At 35.7% G+C, this 23,238-nt stretch overlaps 1 protein-coding gene across 10 annotated transcripts in view; it reads right to left on the bottom strand.

Annotated features, from left to right (window-relative positions):
* ARHGAP32 (Rho GTPase activating protein 32) overlaps window positions 1-23,238 on the bottom strand; it is a 205,043-nt gene that overhangs the window by 106,390 nt on the left and 75,415 nt on the right. For 3 of the 10 annotated variants that reach the window (XM_086383679.1, XM_086383681.1, XM_086383676.1), the window contains exons 2-5: window positions 15,583-15,691; window positions 2,210-2,301; window positions 1,639-1,680; window positions 1,181-1,265 (exon numbers count right to left, since the gene is read on the bottom strand). In XM_086383679.1, coding sequence (XP_086239805.1) covers window positions 1,181-1,265; window positions 1,639-1,680; window positions 2,210-2,301; window positions 15,583-15,687 — 324 coding nt within the window. In that variant the 5' untranslated portion in view covers window positions 15,688-15,691. Of the gene's footprint in view, window positions 1-1,180; window positions 1,266-1,638; window positions 1,681-2,209; window positions 2,302-4,549; window positions 4,600-15,582; window positions 15,692-18,775; window positions 18,937-23,238 lie in introns of those variants that run through there. The other 7 variants (XM_086383682.1, XM_086383686.1, XM_086383677.1 and 4 more) reach the window with 5 other exon arrangements.

Here is a 23,238-nt window from a genome sequence, read left to right as displayed (position 1 = left end):
ATGACCCAAATTTCAGACAAATGAAAGAATTAGTAAATTACTTGTGACATATGCACACTATGAATTAGTACACAGCTCTGAACTGCTGTTTAAGCTTAAAGCCAAAAACTGACAATGACCCAAATTTCAGACAAATGAAAGAATTAGTAAATTACTTGTGACATATGCACACTATGAATTAGTACACAGCTCTGAACAAACTGAACAAACTATATCTATATACATCCACAGGAATAAATTTCCCAATGTTAAATGAAAGAAGAAAGAATACATTCAATAATGAAGCGCACCCTGGTTTGATGGGTGGGCTACCCACCCACCCCTAGTGACCCCTGACCCTTCTTACCCTGCTCTACTCTTTTGACAATAGCGCTTATGTTCTTGGACATCTTCTGTGCTCCTTAAGAATGGGTCTTTGATTTTGGTTGCTGTTGTTCACTAGCACAGCCAAAGCACCTAAAACAGTGCCTCATACAGAGCACTTGCTCAATAAATATTTGCTGAACAAATTAGAATAATTCCAATTATATAAAGCTCAAAAGCAAGTAAAGCTAAATACCATATTGATTAGGAATGCATACAGACAGTAAAACTATTTAAAAGATGTAAGGTAATAAATACCACAAAAGTAATGATATAAGTAACCATGGGGTAGGGAAGACAAATGCAACAACAAGAGGGACACAAGAAATTTCTCTCTTAACCTAGACTTTAAAATGTACATAAATATGTATATAATACATATGTATAAATGTATGTGTTTTATATACATGGCTACACGTAATATACTTCACAATAAGAAAAACACTGAAAAAAAATTCCATTAGCACTTCTCTCCCTAATCCTACTCTACCTTCACCCTGACTCTGATTTATCCATCACCACTACGACCCTATACAGGAATCAGGTAAGAACTAAAACAGTTCATGCTGCAGAACGGTCTAGGAATCTGATAGAAATTCTGAAACGTATACTGATTGGATTATACTGTTTCTTGAAATACTACTTGAAATAGGATTCATCACATGTCAAATATTGGTCAACAGAAAAGAATAGAAATTTTCACATCAACCAACAAGACATCAATAGGAAAAACTACTTCTCGGTGTCACCTATCAGATATACAGATATAGACATAAATACGCCTCGCTTCAGTATGTAGGAAATATCTCAAATATACCTGTATGCTGCCAAACTCAACGTTCTCATAATGGAAATGTGCGCATTCAGCCATCTTCGGAAAGTGACCTTTAGTGAAGGGCAACCTGCAGCACATGAAATACATGAGAGACAAGATCCTGGAACAGTCAAAATTACTAAGCCTGAGGAGGAAATAAAACAGGTTTAAGAGCCCATGCAACAAGCAAAACGTTTAATAAGCACATGCGCATGAGCACATATATCCACTCAAACCTTTTCAGAAACACAGAGTCAAATGGAAATTACATTCAGTGCACAGGTCAAAACCAAAACAAAAAAATAAATAAATAAAAAGCATTGCTACAGTACTCTCCTGATTCTGACCCATGTCAATGGCCCTAGAAAAACTCTGCTTTCGGTAAATGTCATGGAGACTGTGAACAGCCTGCTCTAAGCAGAAGCAGCATTCCCACCACAAAACACAAAACCAGCCTTTACCTGTGAATGTTGTCACAGCCCATCAGTCCTGGATTGGTGGGTCTGGATGCAGAATGAAAATTTTATCCTTGTCTTTCCTCCACTTAGGATAAAAACATAGCTATCTAACCCTTTACCAGGTGAAAAGATGCTTTTTCTCTCTAAAACTGAAATGGACATCCTCAGATATTTCACTTCAGAGTCAAACACTGGCATCCATGTCAGGCTTTTTCAAATGCAGAGCTGAGAAACAGCAATATCCTAACTCAAAATACCAAAACTGACTTTTCTAAATGACTGAGAGCTTGTATTAAAGGTACCAACAAAGATATACTTGGATTGTTACTATTGAACAAACGCAACCTAACAGAAAATGACATGAAAGTTATTCCAAGAACAAAATTCAAGTATATTTTTAGATATGTAATCTTCAGACCTGTTCTACTAACAGCTGAGTCATAACAGTATTATTCAATGTATGGACAGTAAGAGCTCATTTAGTAAGAAATCTGGATAAAAGTTTTAGGAGAACTAAAGAACTGGTTTTCATTTATTGGAACTCACTTAAAACTCACTGTAATATTATACTTACTTTTTCACATGTTTAACCTTCATACTGGCTGTACTGCCACATGTCTTAAGACTAAGGTCTCCAGGAATTTCTGGAACATCTGCTCCTCTGGCCTTAAAAAAACAAAGACAAAAGATTTATGACCATTCCTTTATTATGAATACATTTTAAAAAGCAGATTATAGCTCATTTTAATGGTCCTAACTCCATACCAAAAGAAATGCATACTGATTTAATAATCTCTTAAAATTATAACTTACTTGACTTTTAATTGCTAAGAACAAGGAAAAATAGTCACCTAAAAATATTTAACCTTACTGTAAAAGGAATAATTTTCTGTCAAACTAAGAATTTTCATTCTCTTATAATCACATTTTGAGATCAGTTATTGCATCATGTGCCTCAGCACAAACTAAATTCTCCCCCCAAAGCTACTGGAACAAAATAACCCTGGTTATGATGATTAATAAAAATTTAAGTGACAATGTGAACATAATTAGGAGATCACAACATACATTTTTCACACTAATATTTGAAAGTTCCATCTATGTAATACCTCCAAACTACCCTTAGTCTGCTAGTTTTCTTAGTGATTTTTTAATTTTAGTGATACATTCAGCTGCATCATTTTAACAACAGAAACTGGAAAATCAAAAGATTCTTCACACTCCAGAGAAAGCAAACAGCAAATCCAAATATCTATCTTAAAAAAACAAACTTATGCTATACAATCTATGACTTGTCACAGAAAAAAAACTGCTATCAGTTCAGTTCAGTCGCTCAGTTGTGTCCGACTCTTTGCGACCCCATGAATCGCAGCACTCCAGGCTTCCCTGTCCATCACCAACTCCTGGAGTTCACTCAGACTCACGTCCATCGAATCAATGATGCCATCCAGCCATCTCATCCTTTGTCGTCCCCTTCTCCTCCTGCCCCCAATCCCTCCCAGTATCAGAGTCTTTTCCAATGAGTCAACTCTTGGCATGAAGTGGCCAAAGTACTGGAGTTTCAGCCTTAGCATCATTCCTTCCAAAGAAATCCCAGGGCTGATCTCCTTCAGAATGGACTGGTTGGATCTCCTTGCAGTCCAAGGGACTCTCAAGAGTCTTCTCCAACACCACAGTTCACAAAGCATCAATTCTTCGGCGCTCAGCCTTCTTCACAGTCCAACTCTCACATCCATACATGACCACTGGAAAAACCATAGCCTGGACGAGATGGACCTTTGTTGGCAAAGTAATGTCTCTGCTTTTCAATATGCTAGGTTGGTCATAACTTTTCTTCCAAGGAGTAAGCATCTTTTAATTTCATGGCCGCAGTCACCATCTGCAGTGATTTTGGAGCCCCAAAAAACGAAGTCTGACACTGTTTCCACTGTTTCCCCATCTATTTCCCATGAAGTGATGGGACCGGATGCCATGATCTTCGTTTTCTGAATGTTGAGCTTTAAGCCAACTTTTTCACTCTCCACTTTCACTTTCATCAAGAGGCTTTTGAGTTCCTTTTCACTTTCTGCCATAAGGGTGGTGTCATCTGCGTATCTGCTATAGCCAATGTCAAATAATGCAGTAGGGAAGAATAATGTGGATTGAGTATTTTAAATGAGTTAAGAGGGGATTCCCAAAGAAGGTAAATACACACAATAGACTACTACTTAACCTTTAAAAAGAACAAAACCTTTCCATTTGCAACAACTTAGATGGACCTTGAGGGCATTATGCTAAGTCAAGTCAAGTCAGAAAAAGACAAATACTCTGGTTTCATCTACATGTGGAATCTAAAATCAAATCAATACAAAACCAAACCAAGCTCATAGACACAGAGAACAGACTGGTGGTTGCCAGAGGTGGGAATGGGGAGAGAGAGGTGAAAAAGGTGAAGAGGTCAAAAGATATAAACTTCTGGCAATAAAACAAAAAAGTCATGGGAACTTAATGCACAGCACAGTAGCTAAAATTCATAACACTGTCTTGGACATCTGAAAATTGCTAAGAGAGTAGATCTTAACAGTATTCATCACAAGAGAAAAAAAAGAAAAAAGATTTGTTAACTATGTATGGTTACAGAGGTGAATCAGACTTATTGTTGTGATCTTTCACAATGCATACAAATATCAAATCATCAGACTTATTGTTGTGATCTTTCAGTGTATACAAATATCAAATCATACTCGTGTCCACCTGAAACTAATATAGTGTTACACTTCAATTTTATATCTCAATAAAATAAAAAAAGGAGGAGATTCGTAACATGATCTCAACTTTTTAAAATGTTTCTTATTTTAAAAAAACTAGCCAAGACAGATTAAATGTTAAAATCCATGACTTTTGAAAAATATGAGGTAACAACGTATGAACTTACAAGAATTAACACTGGATATAAAAACACCATCAGGAACAACGGGACCCATTTTGTCCAAGGCTTTTGTCCTTACTATGGTTAAACTTGCTATAGATAACAACAGTTAAACTTCCTTAGTTTATTTATAAGGGTTGATGTTTCATCATGAATTGTTCACAGAGTCTTCTTATTCTGTCCTACAGGTTTTCCAAAGGGAAAAAATGTCATTATATTCTTTAGTAATGAAATAGAACTCATTCCATCCTGCAATTACATTATGGATTCATTGAACCTTTTCATAAATCTAATATAGGATCTCAGTTTTATTTTTCCTCTATCTTGAGAGAGAGTTCCTTCAAACTCCTAGGTATTATTTCATCAGTGCCTCTCATCATTCTTAATCCTACCACACTAGAAAAGTTTAAAATTTTAAAAATACAGCTTTTTTTAAAAAAATGAAAATAAAGGAAACACAGAGAAAAGGAGTTGGCAAATTTTCTCTTAAAGGGTCAGATGGTAAATATTTTAAGTTTATGGACCACACTGTCTCTCCCACAACTCAACTATTTTACAACACAGAAGCAGCCATGTGTAAATGACTTAATATAGATTCATGCTAAAAAAAAATTTACTTGCAAAAACAAGCAGCCAGTAAGAGTAAGTTGAATTTGTCAACCACCGACCTACGACATTGACGCAGTAGTGAAATAAATCATTACCTAGTTTTTATGTTATGTTGCCCAAATTGTTGCATCATCTTTAAAGAAGGTACTTTATGTGGTATACCTGAAATTCATATAACATTATAAATCAATTATACCTCAGTAGAAAAAAAAATACTTTAAAAGCTTGCTGACTTTGGCATTTTCTTTTCATTGAATATATGTAAGAATTCCATATATTCCACTTTTCATCCATAACAGAAAAGAGTAAACTGACAAAGATTTTTTACAATGATTAGACACGTTAAGTGTTGGATGTGAATAAACAGCAAGTGGCACGTGAGCTTCTAATAACGTGGGTGAAATTGACCATATGTATTAATATGACATCTCAGACTGATGATTATATCCATCTGTGAAAAAAAAAGAGACCTCTAGTCAGTCATTCAACTGAAAGGACTTCATTATATAAAATTTTGCAACAACCTGGACAACATTCTTTCGACTTCTATGATATCTGTGCATCAAAATTCACTTGACGTAAAGAGGTCTGCTATGCTTAAATTCACATTAAAATTTCTAACATAATGGATTTACAACATTTGTTCTGTAAATTATTCATAAACTGACTCAAAATTTAAATATAAAGGAGTTTAAAAAAAAAAAAAGAATGCACTGGCCCAGGTTGGTAAATGGTGATAACTTTATTTGGCAGAATGAAAACTAAAATATTAACTGTCTTTTGCAAACAGGCTTTCTGTGCTAGATAGGCCATTGTCCCTAACACACATCCAAGGATAAACTAAGGAAGCCTGCTGGGTCTATGATCCACACAGGCAGACATACTAGGGAGCACACACCTCTGCAACCACAACCACTAGACAGGAGGTAGAAACATGACACAGAGGTAAAGTCACGGGCTCTCTAAATGGGCCTGACAGGAGGACTCTGCCTAAAAACACAAAATGGCAATAATTAGGCAAATGAACCAATGGTCCAAGAAGCATGAGTGGATTTGAGAAAATATTTTTGAACCAACAGTTCAACAAGTTGATTCAATCAATTGTTGAATCAACAGTTCAAACATACCTATAACCATGTATGTTTTGTCCAGCAATATTTTCCCATAGTCCAGAGATGTCCCAGGCATAAAAAGTGGTATCATTAATTCTTTTAAGAATCAGTAAACAAAATTAAAAGGAAAATATAGCACTATTCCTCAATTGTCTGATAAGCTAACATTTTCACCTACATATTATTCTTTGATGAAATAAATTTTCTTATACTTCTATTGAAAGTACCTAGCTTGAACCATTTTATTCTGTAACTCTAAATCAAAAGTTAAGAAATTTCTCCTTTAGAAAATACTCATTAAGAGGTGGATGAAACTGGAGCCTATTATATAGAGTGAAATAAGCCAGAAAGAAAAACATCAATACAGTATACTAATTCATATATATGCAATTTAGAAAGATGGTAATGATAACCCTGTATGTGAGACAGCAAAAGAGACACAGATGTATAGAACAGTCTTTTGGACTCTGTGGGAGAGGGCGAGGGTGGGATGATATGGGAAAGTAGTATTGAAACATGTATAGTATCACATATGAAATCAATCGCCAGTCCAGGTTCGATGCATGATACAGGATGCTCAGGGCTGGTGCACTGGGATGACCTGGAGGGATGGTATGGGGAGGGAGATGGGAGGGGGGGGGGTCAGGATGGGGAACACGTGTACACCCGTGGTGGATTCATGTTGATGTATGGCAAAACTAATACAATATTGTAAAGTAATTAGCCTCCAATTAAAATAAATAAATTTAAAAAAAAAGAAAAGAAAATACTCATTAAGTACATTCATTCTTGGAAAACACAATTTTCCCAGTTTATCCATGTTATGCTATGCTATGCTATAATCATCACTTATTTATGCTTCCAAAACATAATTTATATCAACGTCACAGAAATAGTGCCACTCATCAACAGAAAATTAAAGAGACAACAGAGGCTATGGAACATACCACTTAATGAACATACCATGTTCATAAAAGCACCCACCATTTACAATTAAATTCCCTATGCATCTATCTCCGCAATAAACTGACTTCCTATAAGGCTGTAGAGTATACCACAAGTTAAACATAAGCCATAAAAGAAATCCTCACTGGTTAAAAAAAAAAAATACAATCTGGGAAAATAAAAAAAAGTGTCATCTGTAATAAGGAAAGTATTTGTTTCTCCACAGTCTGAACCAGTTAAACCACACAGATTAAAGGGCATCCATTTCAGGAAAACATAATTTGATACTGAAAACTTGAAAAAATAAGAACTGGCAATGTTTTATCCTGTCTCTTTCTATGCTCCCTAACCCAGAACACACACGAACAAACACCCACCCACACACAATCACACACATACACAGAGGAGTATTACTCATCCATAAATTTAAGAATGAAATCCTGCCATTTCAACAACATGAAGGGACTTTGTCCTCAAAGTGCTAAGTGAAATAAGTCAAAGACAAATACTCTCTTATATGTGGAATCAAAACAACAAAACAAAGAAACACAACGAAGCAGAGATAGATCACAGATAGCACATCCTGGTAGTCAGCAGAGGAGAGGAGGGCGGCAGCGTGCATGATAAAGTGGAGTGGATAAAGAGGTACCAACTTCCAGCTATAAAGTTAAGTTAGTCATGAGGACGTAATAGACAGCATGGCTGACTCAAGTTAGGGACTCTGTATGGTGACAGGTGTTAACTAGATTTATCCTGGTGTTCATTTTATAATGTATAAAGATATCAAATCACTGTGTTGAACACCTGAAACCAACAGAATACTGTAAGTCAATTATACATCAGTTAAGACAAAGTAGGCAATAGAAAAGGGAAAAGCCCAAGGGTATTACTGAAAAGTCTAAGAAAAATGTACCAATGGTCTCACTTTTATTTAAAAAAAAAAGAAAAGAGAGAAATGGGAAAAAAAGAGAAAAGTGACAAAAACTCATTTTAATATTTGGGAAAGGATACAAAGAAGTAGGAAAATTCAGGATATTTTTCAAAGAGAAACAAATAGTTCAATCTGTCCAGAGAATGACAATTTCATTCATTCAAAAATTATTTACTTATAATTTACTATGCTGGTCACAGATGCTACAACAGTAAACAACAGTGATAAAGTCCTCATACTCAAGGAGCTTATACCCTAATGAAAAAGAAAGGTAATAATCATAAATACTCAGTATTTGCAAGTACCACAGAGAAAATTCAAACAGTGTAAGACAGAGAGGAGGACAGGGCTGGGACTCCACTGAAGGTACACGTAAAGGCAGCCTGAAGTGTGACATGTGAAGGGGATCTGAAGGTAGAGCACGGGCAAGCTGTGCAGACCCTGCAGGAAGAGCACTTCCCAGTTGCAGCAAATAGAAACGCAAGGCCCGGAAGTAGTGCCATGCTCGGCATATTTGAGAAAAAGCAAGGAGGACAGTGCGACTGGAGCAAAATGATCAAGGTTCTGCTTTTAAGAAAAATGAAATGAAACCATGTATAACAAATGCAAGGTTCTGAACTTGGGGGGACTGGAATAAAGTCAGCATTATTAACGTAACCTGTAAAGTTAAGAAGAAGCAACTCACTTCAGGGAGAGGAAAGATGGGACTTCATGAAAATCTGTAGTTTGTGGTTCCTATAGAACCTCCTAGTGGGAAATGAATTCTTACCAGGCTAGAGTTATGGACGTGGCAGTCATCTGTACAAAGACGACAGTGAACCTGCAGGAACAGTAAAGTCTGGCAAGAAATTAACACAGACAATGCACAGGCAGTGTGAATGCCAACATTCAGTGGGAGAGAGACAGGACAAGAGTCAACCCTTCAGGAGTAAGTGACGGTGACTGCAGTTTGCAAGTGTGAATTTCTGCATGTGTGTATGTATGTGTGTGTGTGAGAGAGAGAGAAAGGGGGGTGGGGCGGGGCAGAGAATCCGGGAGAGGGCTGAGAGAGGGAGAAAAGGCCAAGGAAGGGGACAGAATGTGGCTGAGCACAAGCAATGCTGACAACACTGAGCATTAACCTTTTGTCTTCCTTTTTAATTTTTTTGTATTTTGGAAGTTCAGAATTTATGACTGGTTTTAATTTTCCTGACTCTGGTTGTTAGCATGTGTGTGAACATTTTCAACCAAGACCATTGACTTTAATTTATCAGTAATAAGTTCATTTGCTACAACATGACCTGCTTTTAGCCCTGAGCCTTGAACACATTTACTTTAAAGTAGAAAAGGAAACTGAAGTGAGAAATTGTTACTAACAAAAAATTTCAAGAATTACCAGGCTCCATTTTGAGAATTTTGCAATGATCAATACTAAACATAAAGTGAATGGAAAAACACTGAGAATTTAAGTTAAATGAATTTAACTTAAATGACAATTTAAGTTAAAATATTTACAACTGGTGAAAGATTCTCTCTTTTCAAGTTTTTGATCTTATTTTTTTAAGATCCTAATATTTATTTACTAAATTATTTCACTGTTAAATAACTGCAAATTATTTCAATCAGTAATTTAGAAAAATTCTATAGCTTTTTAAGAGGTTTCTTTAAAAACTTTAAGTTTTAGCTACAAATTTATGAAGAATAATAAATAAATTATAAGCCATAAATCACAAAAGGACAGAGGCCTCTTTTAAGGTTTACTACTTTTGACTTAAAAATGACTATGTACTACAGATCAATCACTACTAAGGTGATTAAATCAGTAATTAAAAGGCTCCCAATCAACAAAAGTCCAGGACCAGGTGGTTTAACCAGTGAATTCTACCAAAGATTGAAAGAAGAATCAATACCAATTCTTGCCAAACTCTTCCAAAATATAAAAGAGGAGGAAACTCTTCCAAACTTGTTTTAAAAGTCCAGAGTTACACTGATACCAAAGCAAAACAAGGATGCAACAAGGAAAGAAAATTACAGGCCAGTATCTCTGGTGAACATTGATACGAAAAGCCTCAACAAAATATTAGCAAAGCAAATTTAACAATACATCAAAAGGATCACACACCCTTGATCAAATGGGATTTAATCCAGGGATACAAGCCTGGTCCAACATCTGCAAATCAATCAACATGATACATGACATTAACAAAATGAAGAATTAAAAAAAAATCATCTACAAATAATAAATGTTGGAGAGGGTGTGGAGGAAAGGGAACCCTCTTACACTGTTGGTGGGAATGCAAACTAGTACAGCCACTATGGAGAACAGTGTGGAGATTCCTTAAAAAACTGGAAATAGAACTGCCTTATGATCCAGCAGTCCCACTGCTGGGCATACACACTGAGGAAACCAGAAGGGAAAGAGACACATGTACCCCAATGTTCATCGCAGCACTGTTTATAATAGCCAGGACATGGAAGCAACCTAGATGTCCATCAGCAGATGAATGGATAAGAAAGCTGTGGTACATATACACAATGGAGTATTACTCAGCCATTAAAAAGAATACATTTGAATCAGTTCTAATGAGGTGGATGAAACTGGAGCCTATTATACAGAGTGAAGTAAGGAAAAACACCAATACAGTATACTAATGCATATATATGGAATTTAGAAAGATGATAACAATAACCCTGTGTACAAGACAGCAAAAGTGACGCTGATGTATGGAACAGTCTTATGGACTCTGTGGGAGAGGGAGAGGGTGGGAAGATTTGGGAGAATGGCATTGAAACATGTAAAATATCATGTATGAAACGAGATGCCAGTCCAGGTTCAATGCACGATACTGGATGCTTGGGGCTAGTGCACTGGGACGACCCAGAGGGATGGTATGGGGAGGGAGGAGGGAGGAGGGTTCAGGATGGGGAGCACATGTATACCTGTGATGGATTCATTTTGATATTTGGCAAAACTAATACAGTTATGTAAAGTTTAAAAATAAAATTAAAAAAAAATTTTTTTAATAAAAAAAATCATACGACATCTCAATAGATGGAGAAAAAGCATGTGACAAAATTCAACATCCATTTATGATATTAAAAAAAAAAACTCTCAACAAAGCCAAGTACAGAGCAAATATATCTCAACATAATAAAAGCTATATCTGACACAGCCACAGATAACATGCTCAACAATGAAAAGATAAAAACTTTTCCCCTAGGATCAGGAAAAAGACAACAATGCTCATCTTGCCCCATCTTTTCAACACAGTTGAAAGTCCTAGCCAGAGCAATTAGGCAAGGGAAAGAAACAAAAGGCACCCAAACTGGAAAGTGATAGTTTTACAATCACTATTTACAGATGACATGATATTATTATATAAAAAAATCCTAAAGACTACACACACACACACACACACACAACTGTTAGAATAAAGTTGGCAAAGCTTCATGATGCAAAAATCACTATACAAAAATCAGTTCCACTTCTATAAGCTAACAGTGAACTAACAAGAAATTAAAACAATTTCATTTACAACTGAGATTCAATAAATTGAATAAAGAGAATACCCAGGAATTTACTTAACAAAGGAGGCAAAAGACATGAACACTGAACATTGTAAGACATGGGTGAAAAAAAAGTAAAAAAGACACAAGCAAAAGAAAGATGCCCATGAATCGGGAGAATTATGCTAAAATGCTTACTCTATTCAAAGCAATCTTTAGATCTACTGCAATCCTTACCACAGGCATTTTTCACAAAAATAAAAGTTTTAAAATTTGTATGGAACCACAAAAGACATGGAAGAGTCAAAGCAACCTTGAGAAAGAAGGACAAAGCTGGAAGCATCACGCTTCCTGATTTCAAACTATATTACAAAGCTACAATAGTCAAAACAGTATGATATTGACATAAAAAGAGACACAAAGATGAATGGAAAAATATAAAAAGCCCAGAAATCAATCCATTTGTATACTGCCAATAAAATACAACAAAGAAGCCAAGAGTACAGAATGGAAAAAGGACAGTGTCTTCACAAATGGTGTCAGGAAAACTGGACAGTCACATGCAAAAGAACAAAACTGAACCACTATCTTATAACACACACAAAAACTAACTCAAAAGGATTAAAGACTGGAACATAATATGTGAAGCCATTAAATTCCTAAGAAAAGACATAGTAACAGGCTCCTTGACATCAGTCCTGGAGAAGACTTTTTGCATTTGACAACAAAAGCAAAAGCAAGAGAAACAAAAATAAACAAGTGAGACTACATCAGACTAAAAGCTTCTGCACAGTAAAGGAAACCATCAAGCAAATGGAAAGGTAACCGATAAAATGGGAGAAAATTTTTACAAATCATCTATCTGTTAAGAGATTAATATTCAAAATATAAAAGAACTCACTTAACAGCAAAAAAAAAGAAATCCAATTAGAAAAATGGGCAGAGGCTCTGAATAGACATTTTTCCAGAGAAGACTTACAAACAGCTAACCTGTACATGGAAGGGCCCTTAACATCACTAACCATCAGGGAAATGCAAATCAAAACCACAACAGGTTATCACTTCCTACCTGTTAGAACAGTTACTATCAAAAAGATAAAGAAACATGCATCAGCCAGGATGTGGAGAAAAGAGAAAACAGTACCTTTGTGCCCTTGTAGTATAAATACAAACTGGTGCTGCCACTTCAGAAAACATTATGGAGATTCCACACAAAATGAAAACTGGAACTACCATGTAATTCGGCAATTCCACTTCTGGGTATTTATCTTAAGAGAATGAACAGCCTAATTTGAAAAAGTATCTCCATATCTTTGTTCATTGCAGAATTCTTCACATTAGCCAAAAACTGGAAGCAACCTAAGTATTCACTGGTTGATGAATGGATAAAGAAAACGTGGTATATATAAAACAAAGGAATGTTATTCAGCCATAAAAAGAAAGAAATCTTACCATTTACAACAATATAAATGGACTTTGAGGGCATTATGCTAAGTGAAATAAGTGAAAAAGAGAAAGACTAATACCATATGATTTCACTTATATGTGGAGGCTTTAAAAATATATAATTAATTTAACTGAACCAAAGATACAGAGAACAGATTGGTGGCTGTAAAGGTAGGTAAGCAAAATGGATTCAGGTAGTCAAAGAGTTCAAACTTCCAGCTATTTAAATAAGTAAGTCCTGGGATATAAAGTACAGTGTGGTTACTATAGTAAAACACAAAATTTACAGTATCGTGTATTTGAAAGTTGCTAAATGAGTAAATCTTAAAAGTTCTCATCACAAGAAAAAAAATCTGCAGCTATGTATTGGTAATGGATGTTAACTAGACTCATGGTGAACATTTCACAATATACCCATATACAGAAACATTATATTGTATAGTATACCTGAAACTAATTCATAATATAGCAATTGTATCTCAATTTAAAAATGATTATTTATACAATTTTTAACAATTCAGAAATCTCTGATTTTCTTTTAGATATGTATTAAAAAACTAATATTCTGGCCATACAACACAAATCAATAAAAGTTCAATACTTACACCCTTTTATTTCTAAAGTTACTAAAACATTAAATACATGAAATTGTTTTGGAGAAACATTTATAAGGGTTTCTCTTAATAATAAACTTTATTCTCAACATAATATTTAATACAGACTATTATTGAAACAGAAAAAGGTTCCCAACTTTCTTTACTCTTATGTCCTCATTAAAATTAGTATAACTTTCTAGATAGAGTGTAGCAAAATAGCAGTTCAAATCTCATTTATATCCTTTTCATCATTCACTGTACACTTTTTGCAACCATGCAATGTACTATTTATTGAGTATAATCATTTTTAAAGAAAACATAAAATTGTAGCACCTGCCTTCAAGAAGTTTACACATAAAAAAATTAGAGTACCAATGTAAAAATAAAAGATGCTAAAAACATATGATACAAACAGTAATTTCCATAGACAAACCAATGGGAACTCCAGGAAACAGAATTCAATCACTTTCCATGTATATAGCATATGACATTTTAATACAGAGTAAATGAACCACCACATAACAAATATCATCTTTCTTCCCATTCAATAAACTCAATGTAGATTTACTGCAGGCTATCAAAATACAGGAGAAAACTGTGAAAGAGTTTTACATGGACAAAAGAATTTATTGAATAGCCTTTCAATGGCATGCTGGCACCTCCAGGGATTACTTCATTCAATAGGGAGGTGTGTGGGGCCTGTCTGTTTTGACTAGACTATTTCACATCTCTTAGAGCAGAAATTTGCAACGTAACATATCACCTGCAATGACAAATGAACATTTGCATTCAATTTGGATAAGAATCCCTAACTTTTAACTTTAATTAAATAAAATGTTATTCTCCACAAAACAAATTTCATTGTTCTTATTGATGGATATGAATTACAAAAAGTTATAAAAGATTAAATGGATAACACAAACTTCTGTGGAAAAACTACACTGCAAAGGAATTTTCCACCTATTAACAAGCAAAAACTGCTTTTCCAGTATCTCAGTGAATGTAAACTCCATTCTTCAGGTTGATCAGTCAAAAAACTTGAAGTCATCCTTGACATCTCTTTATCTCATTCTCTATGTTCATTCATTAGTTTAAAAAAAAACAACAGTTGGCTTTATCTGTGAAACTATTGGTACATCCAGAGTCTAGCCATTTTTTTACATCTACCATCATAGTTCAAGCTACCATCATTGTCCATCTACTATAACAATCTTCCAACTGGTCTCCTATCTCCTCCTCCTGTGCCTCCTTCTTTAGCCTACTCACAGCGATGAGAGATTTCCTATAAAATTTTAAGCCAGATCATGTCACTTCTTGGCTAAAAATCCTCCAACGGTTTCCCAGCTTACTCAGCATAAAAAACCAAAGTCCTCATATAATGGACTGCAAGAAACCACTTCTCTGATCTCATCTTTTCCCAGTTCAGTTTCGGCCACATCCTACTCGTGTTTCTTCCAACTTGCTTTTTAATTCTATGCCACAGCCTTTAACTTGTTCTTCCACTGCCTAAAATGATCTATTCCCAGGTAAACACACTCCCTCACACCCCTCAGGTGTCTGCTCCAACCTTAATTCCCTAGAGGCCATCTTGCCATCCTGTATAGCGAGCAACCCTTCTTCACACTGCATTCCACCACTCTGCATTATTTCTACAATGGCATGTACCACCACATGACATACTATACATTTAATTATTTGCTACCTCTCCTACCTCGTTAAAATATAAGCTCCACAAAGGCAGGAAATGTGTGTGTTTTATTCACAGCTCTGCCCGAGAGTCTAGAATAGTGCCTTGAATAGATTATTTGCTCAACAGGTATTTCCTGAATAAATGAGTAAAGCGAGAGCAAAAAATTTTGTTTCTGTGAGTAATGCTTCCCCTGTTCCTTTTCTTTATGAAGTAAGATAATTTACCATTGCACTAAGTGTTTCCTCCCAGTCAGGCCGCTCTCGAGGGTGAACGTTTCTGTGTAGTTCTGGAACAAAATCATCCTCTTCAGAATGTACTGAGGACTTCATCTTCCTAGAGACCAAAACATGAAAGACTCTGATAAGAATTCCCATTTCTAACAAAGCCTTCCAGTGACTACAATCCAATGTCTAGACCTGGACATTTCCAATCCCAAGGAAAAAGAAGAGAGAACAACACTTTCTTTAAATTGTGGGAACAAGCTTTACCAACTTGCTTTTTCCCTCATTAAAAAACTCTTTGATTCTGACACACACTCATTTTATATTTTTTGAGATTCTTGTTCATAACAAAAAAAACTATACTTGATAGTATAAAAGTTCCACAGAGAAGTCTAAGAGACACATTTCTTGAGAAGTGACCTTAGGGACTGCTTACTCACAAGCATATCTTTTCTTGATCTCTGTAGTAAACCCCAAGCAGCAATACAACTCTGCTTTTCTCTTTCTTTCCCCACAGTCTTTGTTTCTGTTTATTTCTGGTTTTAGTCTATTTACGTCTGCTCGTGAAAGGATGTATTTAAATTCTACTGAAGAGAAGAACATCTCTGAGACATACCTGAAGCAGTCAGTTTGGTGTTCTAAGTTGTAAAACTGAAGCTACAAGGTGGCTACGTGTCTGTAAGTGATAGAAGTTAGTATCTGTCATCACAGGGAGTAATATACTTTCCTACCTTCAGAGCATATTAATAAATTAGATTGTAAAGCCCCTTAAAATATTAAAGCTCTGTTCTGGCTGGTTTATATGGTCTATTAAGTGCTTACATAAATCTAATATTCCCAGAATTCCCAGAAAATAAAGAAACTGAACTTCTAACACTAACAGTGAACTAAACTGAACACTAAACTTCTAACACCAAACCGAACTCCCAACACTGAAAACAGAACAGAGGTTTATTAAAGGCAGAGTTTTGGTGATTTCCAAACGAAAATGCCTGATAAAATTCTTAGTACGTACAATTTTATCATGCAAAAATAAAAAAAAAGTATCAATAGGTATACAGTGAAAGATCTTCCTCCCTTCCCTGTCTCCAGTCTGCCCATTAAACTCCCCACTTTATATGCTCTCTTAGACTTTATATAGATATATATATATTCATCGGAGGAGGCAATGGCACCCTACTCCAGTACTCTTGCCTGGAAAATCCCATGGACGGAGGAGCCTGGTAGGCTGCAGTCCATGGGGTCGCTAAGAGTCGGACACGACTGAGCGACTTCACTTTCACTTTTCACTTTCCTGCATTGGAGAAGGAAATGGCAACCCACTCCAGTGTTCTTGCCTGGAGAATCCCAGGGATGGGGGAGCCTGGTGGCTGCCGTCTATGGGGTCACACAGAGTCGGACACGACTGAAGTGACTTAGCAGCTTAGCAGCAGCATATATATTCATATACCTAATTTTTCATATTAAAGAATATATCCACAAAAAGCAAAGTATAAAAGCAATGTATAAATATGCTACTCTTTGTGTAAAAAATAGGAGAATAACTTTATTCCTTCATCTCCACCCTATTCTTTACACCTGGGTCTCGCGCATTGCAGGGTTCTTACATTGCAGGCAGATTCTTTACCATGTGAGCCAGCAGGGAAGTCCCCAGAATACTGGAATGGGTAGCCATTCCCTTCTCCAGGGAATCTTCCTGACCCAGGGATCAAACCATGGTCTCCCCATTGCAGGGAGAGTATTTACTGTCTGAGTCACCAGGGAAGCCCATGTTGTTCAGTAGCCAAGCTATGCCCAACTCTTCACAACCCCATGGACTGCAATACTTTTTACATAAAAAGTATCATGTTTTACACTGTTGTGTAGTTTTCTAATATTTTCTGAAGGACTTTCCATATCAGTATATAAAGAGCTTCTTTGCTATTTTTACAACTGTGCAATCAATATTCCACTGTGGAATATCATAGATATTCCATAATGTAACTCATCCGTTACTAGTGAATTCTTCAATTATTTCCAATCTTTCACTATTACAAACTATACTACAAGTTTATAAGATACCAAGATATGTTCAGCATATATGAAAGGCAAATACTCAATGATGAAAAAAATCCCTTTTATAAAGTAGCCCATTTTTCTGTTGGATTTTTGGTCTTTTTCTTATCTCTTTTTAAATTCTTTAAAGAGGTTAGTTCTTCATTTGTAATACGAATTCCAAGTATTTTTAACAGGCTGTCATTTGTCCTTGCTTATTTTGTTTTCTATAATGCAGATGTTTTATATTTTATGTAGCTGAATTTCACAACCCTTTCTGAGTTTTGCATTTTAAGTCATTTCAAAATGCCATCCCTGATCCAAAACCTATTTTTTTTTAATTTTCCCATGTTTTCTTTTGAATTTTTCGTGGTTTCATTTAATACATTATACCTTCTTCAATCATTTGGAAATTATCCTTGGTATGAGGCAGGTCTCCAATTTTCCTTATTTTTCACAGCTGCATATTCCGTTTTCCCCCAAAGAATTCATTGAATAGTACATAATGTTCCCGTTGGCTTTGGAGAAGCCATCTTTACCGTATCTTCCTATGTATTAGGGTGGATTCCCAGGCTTCCCATTTCACCCCCTTATGCCCTCTACTCATACCAGTACCACAAGGTTTTAATCACTGAGACTCCATACCATAATATCTGGTTGCACTAATCCTCTTCCTAGCCTTGCTTTTTTCTTCTCCCCAAAGTTTCTTGACTCAATTACTTAGTCAAGGTCAACTTATTTCAAAACCAATTTACCTAGGTTTTTAAAAAAGCATTCTTATTATCACATTAATTTTATAATAAACTAACATCTTTATGATGTTGACTATCTTGTTATGAACAAGGTATATATCTTTTCTTTTGTTCCAAACTTCTATGTTCTTCAGCAATATTTTAAATTTTCTTCACATAGGTCTTGGAGTTCCTTAGTAAGTTTATTTCTCAGCATTTCATCTTTGTTGTTGCCCTTAAAAATGGCACCTTTTCTTCCATTACGTCTTCTAACTGGTTACTGTCGGATATACTGTTAGTAGCCCTGTTTTGCAAATGGGAAAACTGAAATGTATTAACACATCTCAGGCATTCCAGATGTGATGGACCGCTTTCTACTAGAAGATCCCACCTCCCAGCCTGAAGAGGACACTGAAACAAGCAATTCTCACCTCTGGAGACCCGCTGGACTGGCTGACAGACACCAAGATTCGGCCTCACTGTATGCTCCCCTCAGAAGCTTTCCCTCAAAAGCCGTGAAAAAAACTACCAGTGAACTTCCCATTCAAGACTGCACATATGTTGAGAAATAGAGCTTTCCTTCTCCAAGTCTCTGAAAAGGCAGTAAGCCAAATAAAAGGAAAATAAATCCTTAAAAGATTAACATTGGGTGGGATCAGCAGGCCAGAAATCTTCAACTTCTGGAAGGCAAAGAAGCAAATGGGATCACACTGACTGGTAAACCAGTGGAGGATAACAGAGACTCAAGGAGGCTATACTCCCACTTCTCCCCACCACAACAGAGGTACTTGCCCCCAAGGAATTAATAAAAACTGGAAAATTACTCTGTAAATAAATTTAACAATCAATTAGAGGGACTAGGGCTATTAACAAGGGTGTGTTCACCTAAGAAAAGAAAAGCAGAAGCTATAGCATCATGGGACCACTGGAGAAAATCCGAAGGGGGAAGAGACAGAGAAGGGCAATGTTGACCCGAGCAGTAAAAAGCTGCGATTCTTTCAGTCAGAACAAACAGAACATGCATACGTAGCGAACAAAGCTGCAAAGCTAAAGCAGAAAAGACAATAACCTAAATAATTATAAAATATTAAGTCCGTGATACATAAGAACAAGAACACATAAAAATTACTTCACTCAAACTGAATGTGAAAGATTAAAGAAAAAGATGAAATTAATGGCTTAAAGAACAAGTATAAGAAATACTTCAAATCACAAAATCAAAATGTGAAGATAAATCGGTCACCTGATGCAAAGAGCTGACTCATTGGAAAAGACCCTGATGCTGGGAAAGATGGAAGGCAGGAGGAGAAGGGGACAACAGGGGATGAAATGGCTGGATGGCATCACCGACTCAATGGACATGAGTTTGAGCAAACTCAGGGAGATGGTGAAGGACAGGGAAGCCTGGTGTGCTGCAGTCCACGGGGTCACAAACAGACATGACTTAGCAACTGAAAAATAACAATGACAGATACATCATGAAAGAAACACTAAGGAGACCAAATATGCAATAAATAGATTCCATGAGGAGAAAATTATTACTGATAAAAGAGGTAATAATTAAATTAATAATAAAATTCTTAAAATCTTTCCTAATATGAAGACTTAAATCTATAGACTGAAAGTCACTGAGGTCCAATTGAAGATTTGATGACAAAACACACATAACTAAGAATAAAAAGAAAATTTTACAAGCATTCAGAAAGAATAAGTTACCTACAAAGGAAAAGAAAAGATGAATAAAAATAGCAGTGACTACAGACAAGAAATCAGAGTATATCACTCAAAGAACTTATCTGAACAAAAGATTCAAGAAAATATCAACTAAATAACAAATGGACCAGAACAGATACTTTAAGACGGAATATGATTAAAAAGGAGAGGAAACAATGACACATATAACTAAATCTGACTGAATGGCAAAAAATAGTAAAATCATTTCAGTAAAACACTGGGCTTGGGGGTGGGGTCAGAATTTGTCGTACCGTCGCTAAGTCATGTCTGACTCTTCACGGCCCTGTGGACTATAGCCCAACAGGCTGCTCTGTCCATGGGATTTCCCAGGCAAGAATACTGGAGTGGGTTGCCATTCCCTTCTTCAGGAGATCTTCCCGACCCAGGGATTGAACCTGCGTTGCCTGCATTGAGGGAGGAAGGATTCTTTACTACTGAGCCACCAGGTAAGCAGGGGCAAAATGGTGATAAACAAAAGCCTCATGGGGGATTAGGAGGCTGAGAAGTACTCTAAAGACCTTATCTTAAAAGGAAGGGAAACAGGGAAGAAAAGAGAGAGCCAAGATGAGGCGAAACAGCACATGTGAGTTAAAGAAACTGATTTGAAAATATGAGAGCGTGGAAAGGAAGCTAATCACTAATGGAAAGTAAAAGTATAATAGGCGACTTCTAAAATTAACTATCTAGAAAGGCTTTGCTTGTTCTGATTGCAGTCTTCCCAGGTTTGTCACTTTACATATATATTTTAAAAGATATTGACTGTATTACATTTATAAACAGAGCTTTAAGTGTTTCAAGGAATTTTAATTACTGTTTGAACATGCAATTAACTGTTTAGGGGGGCTTAATGCTTAAGCTGAATCCAAAACTTAAGGAGAAATAAGATTAAAAAATTTTAACTTTAAATACACAACTTAATAACCAGGAACTCTGATATAGTTTTATAATTTTCTGTGCTCTCAGGCCCTTCTTATACATAAAAACAAACAAACAAACAAAAAAAACCTCCTACACAGACGTAAGAAAGGCTCACCCTGGATTCCATCCCAAAGAGTTTAATTAGTGAAATACCAAGAAAGTCTTGTACTGGCATGCTTCATGGTTAAGACAGACTCATTTCACACATTAACAAAGACAGCCTAATGGCTAGACTCCAACACTGAACAAAATTTTCTGAGATTAAGCTATGTTCATACCTGACTCTGATTACCATTAAATTTACTATTTATGTGACACTGATGAGATGACTTTGAGTGAATGTTACATTTCATATTCAAAGAATATTTCAGGGAGTAAACTATACTCCAGATCACACGCCCAAAGTTACAGAGTAATAGAAATATCTTTTTTGTTTTTTGGCAAAATACTTTTTTTTTTTTTTTTTTTGGTATTGTACATAACAGATTATTAAGGGTGTGATGACTATGAAAAGTCACAGAGTTTAAAATAGGCCTGGGTGTGATACTGATATATATGTCAATGATAAGCTGTTATTGTTACCTCTCTATCCTGGGGATTCCTAAGATGAGAAATTCCTACAGAAGACAAAAGAACAGTAAGCATATTAAAAGCAAAGAATTGTGAGTTTCCAGAGGAATTCAGCCATTAAAATAGCCATCCTAGATCTGAAAGAAGATCTAGATCAGAAAGATCTAGAAGAACTAACCTATTCCAAGCCCTTGTTACCTACTGGGACTGCTGCAAAATCTTTTAATTCAAAATCTTCTTTTACCTCATTTCAAATAAGGCAGAGAATGAATAAAGCAAACAACCAACCAACCAGTCAGATGCATGAACCATTTATTATTAGCTTTATGATGCTATAAACCAACACACACATTTCAAAAAAAATTAAAATATGTACGCCAAATTATCTAGCTTAACTAGAGTCAGAAGCTTCTCTTCTTAAAAACAACTTATAATGGAGATAAAAGTGAAGATCTGACTGAGATCTGTGCATCTGTAGTCTCTGATTTTTAAAGGTATACAAGTTCTAAAAATGTGGTTTAATTATACATACATATCATCTCTGTAAACGTTTCAAACTCTATGTCATTGTTTGTCATACATACTAGGCTATGTACCTACAATAACGTGATACTAGAGAACACTAATCAAGGTCATATGATAAACCTTCTGCCCTCAGATGCCAAAAAACTAGACCCTCTCACGATCGTGAGTCACTAATAATTCCCAGGTGTCCTCCAGGTCGTATCTTTAAAAGGTCACATTACTGTATGCACTGTTTCACTTTTATGTTGGCTGCATAACTGATATATCACCAGTGCTCAAAAATTCCTCAAAGAAGGAATTTCAGAACTGAGAAATAAGCTGTAGCTTCTTAAAGGTTGTTATTTACTAGAAAATAACATTTAGCAGCAGATATAAAAAAATTTTTTTTATAAAACTGAAGTCTTTTACTTTCAACATTAGTTACATTTATCTACACATACTGACAATATGGTTTATGTGGCTGTTTGAGCTACAATTTCCTCATCTGAAAATGGGAAATAACAATACCTACTTGTTAATTGGCTATACCCCAAAACAAAATTTTAAAAGTTTTTTAAAAATACAAGAAAAAAAAAAAAGAATGAACTTAAATCTAATTCTTAAGTTATTTGGAGAAAAAGAATAGCACACAATCTTCTGCCCTTTTTCTGAGTGTGTGCATGCATGGAAATTAATTAGACCGTAATCATAACAACAGTTTAGTTAATGCACATGAGCACAGGTTTTAAAAAAACAGGTAAAACTTTTCTATATTTTTTAACTGTTAAACTGATTTTACAAAAACAACTGTCCCAGACAACACTGAGTTGACCACAGCTTCTCTCAAGGTTACAGCTATAACTTCTACTATCCAACCCTCACCTTCGACACCCACACACATTTTTTCTGCAAGGCATCGCAGCTGGAACATCAGGGTGAACACTATGCAAGCACTCTGCTGCGCATTTCCTCATGTCTGACTGCTGAACAGGTGAGAAACACTACAGGAAACGTGGCCTTGTCTTGATCTCTGTCACCCTTATAAATAACATAAGATCAAATCTCAAAGACATACTTGTTTTGGGAGAGTCATGATGACAGATATGAAATAATATTGTCAACAGGACAAATGTCCTACGGTGTCATGGTTTCCTAAAACAATGCTCAT

The sequence above is a fragment of the Bos grunniens genome, chromosome 29, assembly GCF_055505025.1.
Source record: "Bos grunniens cultivar Pamir isolate PY7600 chromosome 29, Bosgru_T2T1.0, whole genome shotgun sequence".
Taxonomy (NCBI): domain Eukaryota; kingdom Metazoa; phylum Chordata; class Mammalia; order Artiodactyla; family Bovidae; genus Bos; species Bos grunniens.
Note: the sequence above shows the minus strand (reverse complement) of the source record. Positions and strands in the feature narration are given on the sequence as shown.